This window comes from Malus sylvestris, chromosome 16 (assembly GCF_916048215.2).
Source record: "Malus sylvestris chromosome 16, drMalSylv7.2, whole genome shotgun sequence".
Classification (NCBI taxonomy): domain Eukaryota; kingdom Viridiplantae; phylum Streptophyta; class Magnoliopsida; order Rosales; family Rosaceae; genus Malus; species Malus sylvestris.
In genome coordinates, this window is record NC_062275.1 from 37,930,508 (window position 1) to 37,942,519 (window position 12,012).

At 40.3% G+C, this 12,012-nt stretch overlaps 1 protein-coding gene across 2 annotated transcripts; it reads left to right on the top strand.

Moving 5' to 3' along the window:
* The first annotated feature begins 3,750 nt into the window (after positions 1-3,750).
* LOC126606410 (arabinosyltransferase XEG113-like) lies at positions 3,751-8,350 on the top strand. 2 transcript variants are annotated; one of them, XM_050273796.1, is made up of 8 exons: positions 3,751-3,933; positions 4,458-4,552; positions 4,652-4,705; positions 5,689-5,802; positions 7,278-7,376; positions 7,455-7,574; positions 7,757-7,843; positions 7,960-8,350. In XM_050273796.1, exons 1-8 carry the CDS (start codon positions 3,894-3,896, stop codon positions 8,137-8,139), a joined length of 789 nt encoding a protein of 262 aa, XP_050129753.1. In that variant the 5' UTR covers positions 3,751-3,893; the 3' UTR covers positions 8,140-8,350. The 2 variants fall into 2 exon arrangements, with proteins under 2 accessions (XP_050129753.1, XP_050129754.1); XM_050273797.1 differs by having other exon boundaries at positions 3,753-3,933; positions 7,965-8,350.
* Positions 8,351-12,012: the final 3,662 nt, after the last annotated feature.

Below are 12,012 nucleotides of genomic sequence, written 5' to 3' on the forward strand. Positions count from 1 at the left end.
CACAACAAATCTGACGGGTTGACAGAAAAATAATAACCAGTCATTCATCATACCTAGAGTCAAAATAAGCTTATTTATTAATATTTTCGATAAGCCACAAATATGTACATATACATGAGTCAAAATAAACAAACAAAAGGGAGCCTTCACAAAGGTTGCTTAGGGGAAGTCTCAGCAGTCGGTAGAGCCCCAGAAAGAGAAAGCACCGGAGGGTGGTTATCCGGAGCCTCAGTACTTGACAAAACCCCAGAAGGAGGAGGCATTGGAGGTTCATCATTTGAAGCTTCATTACCAGGTACAACCCTAGAGGACGAAGGCAATAAATGTCTTTGGAACAAACCCACAAACCGCTGATGATTAAGTAAAACCTTACCATCAGATTCCTTCATCTGGTCAAGCTTCCTCTTCATGTTTGTAGCATAGTCATGGGCGAGCCGGTGCAACTGCTTATTCTCATGCTTGAGCCCTCTAATCTCCTGTTTGAGACTCATCACTTCAGCAGCCAATGATTCAACTTGGCGGGTTCTAGCAAATAGGCGTTGGGCCATATTAGACACAGAACCTGCACACTGAACACTAAGAGCCAGAGAGTCCTTAACAGCCAACTCATCAGACCGTTTGGAAAGTAGTCTATTATCTTTGGGAGTGAGAAGGTTCCTGGCCACCACTGCAGCGGTCATATCATTCTTCATCACAGAATCCCCAACGGTAAGAGGACCAGTAGGGGATATGAAGGATGGGCGCCATATGTTGTCTGGAGAAGGCGTGACTGTCTCTTCTCCAAGGTTCAAGTCAAAACGACGGTCGGAGGGTCCAGACATTTTCAAATGTGTTGAAGAAGGAAGAGGTCAGACAAATCAAGATCTTAGAAGTGCAAGAAATGAGCTTCTACTGGTAGAGATTCAAGTGTGCTGTGGAACTTAATGCCAGCCTCTATAAAAATCTGCACTCGACGGAGCTTCAGAAATCGAAGAGGCGTTTGCTTTCTCAAAAGCTGGGCTGCTCAGAGACCACGAGGGCCGATCTCAGAAATCGAAGAGGCGTTTGCTTTCTCAAAAGCTGGGCTGCTCAGAGACCACGAGGGCCGATCTCAGAAATCGAAGAGGCGTTTGCTTTCTCAAAAGCTGGGCTGCTCAGAGACCACGAGGACCGATCTCAGAAATCGAAGAGGCGTTTGCTTTCTCAAAAGCTGGGCTGCTCAGAGACCACGAGGGCCGATCTCAGAAATCGAAGAAGCACCTGCTTTTTCAGCCTCGTCAGCACCTGTCACATGCACAATCAGCTTTGCGGAAATTACGGGCACTCTGTCGAAGATTTCTGGTGAAGTAGAAAGCACGTGAATCTTACTGTTCAATCACCGCTCTCCATATGCACCATCAACTCCTCGGGTACCACATATAACTTTGTCAAAGATCTCTGACAAAGTTTAGGCACGAGAATTTCGAAGTTCCAGCTACCCTACTATTACCCATAAGGGTAAAGGAACAGCACCACTGCTTGACAACTGGAAAGTCCCTATGTGTGTCGACCTCCGTGTTTTGCGGCAAGACAGGTTGGCAAGAACGTCCAACCTTTACTCACATTCGAGAAAAGACTCCCAACATAATTACTTTCTCAAAAACCGGAGTAGCACCGCTTTCCGAATCTCGAGAGTCAGATCCTCGACGGGATTGCTTGTTCGAAAACCGAAGAGGCACAACTCTCAGAACTTCGAGAGCCAGATTTCCTTGGATAAAGCTTGTTTGTAATCTTCACACGTAATATCAGCTTTCCAGATACCACATACCACTTTTTCAAAGTGCTCTGACAAAATTAAAACACGTGAAGCTGGCAGCTCCCACTACATTGCTGTGACCAAGAAGGGTAAAGGAATAGCATTACTACTTGTTATTGGGAAATCCCTATATACATTGACCTCCCTCCTCAACGGACAGGCAAACCTGTAAAAATGCTCAACCCTTTCTCGCATTCGAAAAGGCACCCTCAACATAACCTCTCGAAATACTCAGCTTTATTTCCCCCCGATAATACCTCAGCAAATAAGCCACACCAAGAACAAGAGTATCTCATATCATCAGGGTCGAAAGCAAGAGTATCCCATATCATGCTTTCTCCCTGTCTTTGTCTTTGTCCTTGTCCACACCTGCAGGACAAGGAGAAAGAGAGCAGTCAGTCGGAACCTGAAATCAAACCTCCAATTTGGAACTGACTGCGTGGAGCCTTTGCCTGGTTGCTTACTTAGCATTGCTCTTGAGTACTCATCCTCAACTGCTGTCAAGGTCACGAATTCCACCGGCAAATACCTCATGACAGTTGATCAGATATTGGCTCTTTACACTGAAGCTGCCAAGCGTGGATGAGTCACTATGAAGGAATGTTCTGAAGGACCATTTAAATGCAAAGGTTGCACACCACTTCTGCCATGCAAAAGATTGAAGCAGAAGGTTCAACGGTGAGCTGAAACAGATCACTACAGCACGACACCTTTCCATACCACATTCATTATTCCGTCAACAGCAAAAGTATCCCATATCATCAAGGTCGAACGTACTCTAGATTTGATGGACTTGTTTTGACCCTCAAATTTTTGAGTCGGCCTTATACTCTGAAGGGCACCAGAAAACCCTCCAGCACAGTTCAAGAATAAGCCTGTGGAAAGTTACTTCTTCAAAAGCAAAAGTATCTCATATCATCTCTTATCCATTTGCTTCTCCTTATCCTGGCAGTTGAATGAGAGACAAGGAGAAGGAGAACAATCAACCAGAAGCCGAAGTCAAACCTCTGATCCTGGGTTGCTTACTTGGAAGTTTGACTGCTTACCTTGTCTGTCACCTCTTTCGGCAGATCTCCTAGCTCGGCGACTTGGGGGACTCCTACTATAGGGTTTGTATCACACTTGACTAAGCCCGAAACTACAACTAAGCTTCAAGTGAAATTGATACATTACCTTGTGCGTCAACATCAGCTAAATACACCATTCCCGGATGGAGGAAAGGTACTTCCAGAGAAGGGCAGATGAAGATCAGACCACACTTCGGTACTTAGAAGTTTCGTGATTACTCAAGGGATTGGATCTTGCAAGTCCCCAACCGAGGAGTTTCCCTCACTCGGGAACTTAGGGGAGCACTGTTTGTACCATACTTGACCAATCCCGAAACTACCGAGCACCGGCCAACGCTATACTGTCAAGGACCCAGAAGAGTTCCCCTCCGACCAGGAGGCCAATCACTACTCGACACGTGTCAAGATTAGAAGCCAATCAGAGCGCAGCACGTGTCGACATCAAGAACCAATCATAACATGACACATGTCAATGTGACAAAGCTACAAGTTTTTCTATAAATAGGGGTCATTCCCCCACAATATGGCCTAATGCCATTTGTGTTAAATCATTCACAAGAACTCACTAAATTGAGAGCTTGATCCTTTGTACTTGTGTAAGCCCTTCACTACTAATAAGAACTCCTCTACTCCGTGGACGTAGCCAATCTGGGTGAACCACGTACATCCTGTGTTTGCTTCTCTGTCTCTATTCATTTACGTACTTATCCTCACTAGTGACCGAAGCAACCAAGCGAAGGTCACAAAACCTGACACTTTCTGTTGTACCAAAGTCTTCGCTGATTTTGTGCATCAACAAATTCCTTTTTTTTTCATTAATTGTGCTATCAAAGTTAGGTGTCTTGCATGGACGTAATCCACCTAGGCTATAAAAGGTTTTGTTTCACATAAGCCCTAAGCTTTAATTCTTGAATGCCTTAATGACAGGCCATGTATCAACAGTTGAGGTTGGAGCCGTATGCAGTGCATACCACATTCCAGTATGCAGGTACTGAGGGAAAACGCCACAGTATGCAGGTACTGAGGGAAAACACCACCGACTACGGGAAGGCATGGTTTTCTATGACCCACCAGAATACTATGATGCACCAGGTACTTAAAGGAAATATCGCTGACATTGTGCCATACATTTTATTTCTTCTCAATCTTATTAGGATGCATTTTTCCTTCAATTGTTTGCTTTAACTGAATGCTTGGTATCATTCTTTGAATCATCTCTGCTAAGGTTTCTTTCCAATCTCATAGAACTTGATCTTTCACATTTACAGTTCTGCTATTTACTCTCGTACCAAAGAAACTAAGGTACAATTCGGTAGCTAGAATTAGCATTGGAATAGAATGGTATTTTCTATTATTTGGGGGACTGAACATTCTATAGGAATACGAGACCATTTCTGTGTTCATTCGAATAATTAAAACACTATCTAAATCTTTTATTCCATCAGAACTTCTAACCTCATCGGCAATCAAAAGGTTTTTGATTTGGAAATGAATAGTTGTTCACGTGAATACATGGATATGCTACTACGTCTTTTGTTCAAATAGTACTGATGACTATTTTTTATACAATTGCTGCTTAACATCGTTTGTAACAAGGTATTTGGAAATTTATGCAGGAGGTTTTTTGTCATTTAAGCCGTCTATTCCTAAGAGCTTGTTGCTAGATGGGGAGCATAATGTTAAATCACATTTTTCTCTTATTAATTACCAAGTATGCGTGTACCTGCTTCTATTAATTTTTCACATTCATTGGATGGGGTTATCATAATGTTGCATCTTGTAATTTATATTACTAAATGTTTTTCTTCAGATAAAACAGATAAGGATGGCTCTTGCTATTGCTTCTTTGTTGAATCGAACCTTGGTAAGAAAAATATGTATCTCTCCATTTTCTTTTATGTCACAGTATATTTTGTTGGACTGAAATGTTATGGTAATGAATGGGTGAATGAATTTAGTTCCAGATCACTAAAGGAGTTTGAGATTGGTTTGTTTAGATGTAGCTGCGTGAAGTTACAATTCACCATCAACACAAGCGTTGATGCAATCATCATCATCATCATCATCTTACATGGAAATTGGGGCCTTATTCAAACATGCATGCTTCATAAAATACATGTACAAGGCTTGGTGTAATTTGTAAAAAAAAAATGTCGTTCAAAAGTCTAAATCTTCTAAGGACCTACACGTTTAACAATATAGTAGGATCCTGACTGATATTCACAAGTACGTAGTAATGTCTTCTGTGAGAATATAGAAATCTCAAATCTGATATTCTAAGCATTGTATCTCTCTCAATGTATAAAATCATGGGCTTCTCCTCTAATAATCCACTGGTTTTTTAATGCATAGTCTAACTTTGATAAGGTATGTGAGTGGGGCAATTCATCCACATTTTGTGGCCAATTCGGCCACACGTGCTCCATCTCTTCCCATATAGAAATTAATCCATCCCTTTGGCTCAGACCACCACACATGAGATGGTGTTGAAAATATAAAATTTTTACATCTGATATACTAGGTGCTTGTATCTCAACATATAGAGTCTTAGGCCTCTCCACTAGTAGCCAAGTGGTTTTAGATTGGATGCTTCAACTTTAACCCAGTGCAATTTGACTTGTCACTTAATGTACACTATAGATACTGTGCTCTTTTGCTTCTTGGTTTGGGTTATAAGATAAGGGACAAAAATCGGTCCTCTAATTAATCAAACAACAGTGTGCTAGGATATGTAGTTACGGTTGTAGGGTTTAGTTTACAAGTTTGGAATACTTTATAGTTGAGATGAAATATGCATTTTTCTGCTTATGTATTTTAATCTTCATCTCTTTTATTTGGGATTTTTAGGTGATGCCTCCACTGTGGTGCAGGTTGGATAAGCTGTGGTTTCCCCATCCTGGTGTTCTTGAGGGATCTATCACTCGACACCCTTTTATTTGCCCTCTAGATCATGTATTTGAGGTACGTCCTGTTTGTAGGAGCTAACTTTATTCAGTTTGTTATCTTTGCTTCCTCAATAGACAAGATTGCTCAGAAAATTTCCCTTGTAATAAAGTTTCCAATCCGTTGGTAGAGTTTGTTATTAAAGCAGCCTTTGTACTAAAACAGCAGGATATGGGTTGCATTTTTTAAATTGAGTCAGTTACCATATTAACCCAATTTTCCTTTTCTGCTAAAGTTTAATTGTTTGAAGTCACGAGTTGAATTACAATGTCATGGGACAAAAAGTAGTGATCACATTATCAACTTGGTCATCCTTGCAAGGGGCTCAATTAGAATTTTAGCCTTTTCCCCTCTCCACAATTTATACATGTGACGGAGTCTGAATGACTATTTGTGCTGATTACTTTGTTGTTACTGCCCTTGCTAAAAACCTATTAGGAGTACTAGAAGTGTCAGTTGAATTTTCTGATTGAATCTCATTGTGATAGCCCAATTGCCATTTCTTAGCATGATTTATTGTGAAGGGGGTTTTCCCAGAGGGGATGTTTTCTGGTAGCGTCTTTTCTTTCTTATTTGATTTTTTTGTTTGGATGTGGTGCGACTGCCCTCATGATAGTTGAGGGAATTGGCTTCCCCTGAGATATTAAGATTTATGCACATCCTAATAGTCATCTGGTAATACAATGTCTTTTTTAGGTAAACAGAACTACAGATAAACCAGTCATAACTTAGGCCCTATAACATGTTTCATCCTCGTGGTTTATTTTGTCTCATACATGTCTATGTGCTTTCCTTTATATTACACACAAAATTTAAGTTTGGTAGGAAATAAAGCACGTCTGTTGCACATGATTTTGGTAAGACTCCATCCAAATCATACCTAATCTCTACTTCTCTTCCATCAATATTAATTTAAAATCAATGATTATTTTTGTTACTGAGGAACGACATAAAGTATAGGCGTCATGAATTAAAGCCCAAGGACAATATATGTTTTACAATCTAACCACAAGATGTGTTTCCATAATTCTCCCTTTTCTCTATCCTGTGTGTGGACCATTTGATATAAACATTTAAAAGGCATTGGCCAACCTTCAAAATACTGTCTCTAATCCCTGATTAACAGAATATGAAAGGTTTCAAGAAATTTCATGCATGGTTGGATTGGATACTTGAGAAGCTTAAATACAATAAACTGGAAAAAAAGGATTTGAGGAGAGAAAAAGAGGCATACAGAAGTTATTTAATCATTTTCCTACACCTACCCGTGGACAATTTTGATTTTCTAATTTTTTTTCTTCACCTTCGTCATTTGTCAAATCTTACATCTAGTTTAAACTGATTAAGATCCACTGTCTAGATTAATGGGTTTGTACTTAGTGAAGCTTCCTAAGAATTGAATAAATAATTCATAGGAACATTGGTGTATCTCAAGGTTCTATTATGAAATCGCCTCTGGAAGTGGAAGCTAACAAAAGTGTAGTGTGTTGCAGGTGAATGTCATGCTTAAGGAATTGCCAGAGGAGATATTTGGGCCCCAAATCGGTATTAGAGAATACTCATTCTTTGACAATCCATTGATGCCAAAACAGGTAAATGAGTCTGAAATTTTTAAGTCAAAAGCATCAGTTTTATTGATTCTGTCACTAAGCGGAAAACTTCATTTTTAGGTGAAAGAATCATGGCTTGATGTCCAGCTTTGTCAAGAAAGAACCCGAGGCTGTGTTGCTTTAAACACTACCAGCCCTTTAGGAGCACTCAGATTTCCAAGGAGAAGCAACGAAGAAATGGTAATCTGAATTAATATGTGTGTGCACGTTTGTGCGTGTGTGAGTGCATTTTATTTCTTTCTTGAAAGAGTATACATTAATATATGTGTATTTTATACCCTATTAATAAGTAGTGTCTTCTGAATCCTGATGTTCTAACTCTGAGTAACTTACACGAAATTGGATTTCACTTGTATATGCAGTTCAAGACAGTATTCTCCTCATTCAAGGATGTAAAAATAATTCAGTTTTCTTCTATGCAAGATGCATTCGCAGGTTTCACCGACAAGGCAAGCCTTTTCATCGTCTTTGGTTTTTCTTTTTTAATTTGGTTTTGTATTAATCCCTGAACATGCACTACATGCTTAGTTATCATGTGCTGATGTGATGCTTTGTGAAATTTAAGGCCAGGCAAGGGAAGAGAAATTCAGGAACCGTGCGAAGCGGTATGTTGGTATATGGTGCTGTGTGGCCGAACACACTCCTGGTCACATATACTATGACATGTACTGGGATGAGAAACCAGGTTGGATACCTATCCCTCCTCGAACCCCTGAGGATGATCACCCACCACCGTGAAACCTAGCTACCCGTCAAAAGAAATACAAATCCGAGGAGCATTGGGGAAACGAAGAGGATTGCCGCATCCATGTTTGTACACGGAGCAGAGGCTCTTCCTTTTATCCATCCATATCAAGAATCTGTGTATCAATCAAATTGAAGAAATATTTTTCAAGTGCATCATTCATAATCTTCATATATAGCTCCAATAAAAGAAATGGAAAACTTTTTATTAATCTGCACCGTCTATTATTATTTTTTAAATGAAAATGGAAAAGGATTGGTGAGATTAACTCTTCGTCAATAATTGTGGGCGAGGGTTATTTAGTACTACAGTCTAGTAGTATTTCTCTTCACTTGGAAGTGAGAGGTCTTATGTTCGATTCTCGTCAAAGACGTATTTGAAGCATAATATTGCTATCCCATCGTAAGATTTAGCCCACTTTCCTACTTCTTTGATGTAGATAATATTGTTTGTTAAAAAAAATTAAATAATAATCGTATGCGAGGCATCAACCCTCTTCTGAAAGGGAAAGGACCATTGGACCCAAGGTAGGCGAGATTGGGTGTCTCTGGGGCTTTGGTGGCCGAAGCCTGTCGGGGTGGGAAATCTAGAACTTCCTTTGAGGGTTTTCCATAAAATCAAACCCAAATTTGTCGGGTTTAGACCTAAATTATGAGGGAGATCGAATGGCAACGACATGAGGGTCATTTGGCACCTTTGTCGTTGTCAAAGGTGGCTGGAAACTCAAAATGTGGCCGGGTAGGGGCGCAGGTCAATGGAAGACCCGGTTTGCGAAACTTTGTACATATGTACTCACCTGAGACCTGTATGAGATCCAAATGTTGCAGATTTCATGGGTGACACGAGGGTCGGACAGGGCATCAACCTATCGGTGGAGGAATCGCTCTTGCCTGCAATGAACATTTAGATCATAAGCAAGCATGACGTTTGAATACATTTATTTCCACGTAGAGACATCATAGGGTTGCTAGGTACCTGTCGGGTGCCCAAGATCTGTATCTCTCTCCAGGTTGCTTGAAGTTGTTCTCCTTCTCAATGATGCACTGCATAACCAACGAACCGATGCTCATCAATCTATGCTAGCACATGAGTCGAAGTTGCCTAATGCGACCTGTACGACAATACTGGGTGTAATCATAATATACACTCTAGTGCTACAATCACGCGAAGACTGTCCCTATTCCCGGTCACCTACGAGTCAGAGTTCCCTAATGCAACATGTACGACAGGACTGACACCTACTTGGATCCAAGGCGAGCGTGCGGTGCAGAAGTGAACATACACGTGAAAGATTGGCCCTGGCCCTGGGCGAGCAATAACACCGTGGTGTAGCAATGATGAGATGACTACGTAAATATAAGCATTGCACAGTGATTCAATAGTTCTAATCAACATACTAACATTCATAGCCGTAGATATAATTATGGCATCAAAGATTATAAGTATACCTGTGCATCCTATAGGATGTAGCATATTTCATAAATTCCTTCATTTCGCTAATTTTTATAAACTTTAGTCTAATCCAGGCGTACGTAAGAAATTCTTTTTCAAATGCATAAATGGAAACCATCAATCATATATATATACACACTATAAAAAGGAAAAGACCCACTCACCTGAAGTCCGCGCTACAACTCCCTAGCACGAATATCGAGGTGTCACGAACGATCGTCACCTAGAACAATTATCAAATCACATCTCATAATTCTTATTGATAGAACACATAACTTACATACAACACATCCCCAATGACATTCTAGAATGATTTGTAACCCATTAACCAAAAGTCAACCGTCGTCAAATGTCGACGGTAAGGTCCACAATCCTACGTAACTCAATCCGAAAGATCCGCACCTCGGATTTCCGATCTGTAACTTCTCAAGAGTTTCAATAAGCTTCTAGAACAATTGCTAGAATTGGTAGAATTGGGTTGCTTATTGAAACCCTACATAACTACGATTCATTGGTCGGATCTCCGTCAATTTCTAGAATTGGGTTGCTATCAATGTTTTATTTTACGAACTTACAAATCCAATTCGGGAAGATCAGTACGTCGGATTCCTGATCTGAAAGTTCCTATGGTACTTAAATATTACGTACTATAACATACTAAGGTTTGGTGACGATCCAAAGGTCGAATCGTCGATTCACATAATGTTCAAGTGGTGGACCTTGGCGAAATTATACCCAACCAATGGAATTTCATTAATCAGATGTCAAATATGGAATCGGGGCATCCAAATTAGCCTAGGAAGGTCAGGTGGGGTCTCGGCCCATGCGGCGGATGGCCGTCCCGACTCGCCGGAAAAATTCAACTATTTCTAAAATTTCTCAAATTTTATAAAAGTGAAGATCTCAACGAGTCGAGCAAGTTTTATACCTGTGGCCAAGTCCAATTTGGCCGGGAAAAGCTTCAAATCGCCATGAACCCACCAAAACCCTAGAATTTGGGTGTTCTTGATTCGTCCTCAAATCAACTCCGATGCTCCAACCACTAATTGGGCATTGTTCCTGAGCTAAAGGGAAGTTGTTTGATGGTGGATATCGACGGGAAGGATTGCAAAAAACGGCGAATTGCAACGGGGTGTCCTCAAAGCCGGCGGCTTCGTTCCTAGTGAAATCGAGGCCAAAACCTCATAATTTAAGTGGAAATGAGAGAATGAAGGTTAGGGTTGTGTATGCAGGTAAGGGTTGGGTAGAATTCGTTGGAAAAATGGATGAGAATCATCGGAAAACTCTCTGGATCAAAATTGGGTTACGGGTCAAAGGGGAACTCGGCCGGTTCCCTCCTTCCTCCTTTCCCCTCCTTTCTTCTCTTCTCATTGGTCAGACTCTCCTCCATCTTCTCTTAATTGATCCATCCCCCATTTTCTCTGATTGGGTAGCCAATGCCCTCCTTTCTTTCTCTTCTTCTTATCTTTCCGATTGGCCAATGCTCCCTCTCTTTTCTATCAACGAATAATAAAATAATAATATAATGATTTCAAAACAAATGTGTTGATGTACAAAATCAGCGAGGATTTTGGTACAACAGAAAGTTTTAAGTTTGTGACTTTCGCTAGATTGCTCCGGTCACTAGTGTAGATAAGTATGTAAATGGATAGGGATAGGGAAGCAAACACAAGATGTACGCGGTTCACCCAGATTGGCTACATCCACAGAGTAGAGGAGTTTTCATTAATTGTGAAGGGTTTACACAAGTACATAGGCTCAAGTTCTCCTTTAGTGAGTACTAGTGAATGATTTAGTACAAATGATATTAGGAAATATTGTGAGAGAATGATCTTTATTTATAGAAGAGAGTTTCTAGTTTCATTCTGACATTGACACGTGTTGTGTTGTGATTGGCTTCTGATGTTGACACGTGTCGCGCTATGATTGGCTTCTGATGTCGACACGTGTCACGCTGTGATTGGCCTCCTGGTTGGAGGGAAACTCTTCTGGGTCCTTGACGGTATAACGTTGACTGATGCTCAATAGTTTTGGGATTGGTCAAGTATGGTACAAACAAAATGTATAAAATATAAATTACTAATTTTCACAAAAGTAATTCTCGGATTCGTAGTTCCATAAAATTTTCATCGCAATTCCAATCTTGATTCCGCTTGCGCTTTCGGATTCGTAGTGACGAGCACTATGAGGATACGCTAAAATAATGTTTCATACGTTTCCCAATACACAGGTCAACACAAGTTAACACCTTCGCCTCAAGGGGTATTTTCGTCAAGTCACTAATTTAAAATAAATAAAATTATAAAATTAGGGACGAGTTGTCACAAAGATGTTTAGAGTGGTAATTTGTTGGAATTTTAGTTGATAAACATAATTTTATAAATATGTAGTTTAAATAAATATAAATAAAGACATTAGATA

Excerpts from the sequence above, each read along its gene's own strand:
- LOC126606410 (XM_050273796.1), top strand. The coding sequence starts at position 3,894 with ATGGTTTTCTATGACCCACCAGAATACTATGATGCACCAG. Across the intron at positions 4,553-4,651 it reads TTTCTCTTATTAATTACCAA|ATAAAACAGATAAGGATGGC; the intron begins GTATGCGTGTAC and ends GTTTTTCTTCAG. Across the intron at positions 7,575-7,756 it reads GGAGAAGCAACGAAGAAATG|TTCAAGACAGTATTCTCCTC; the intron begins GTAATCTGAATT and ends TTGTATATGCAG.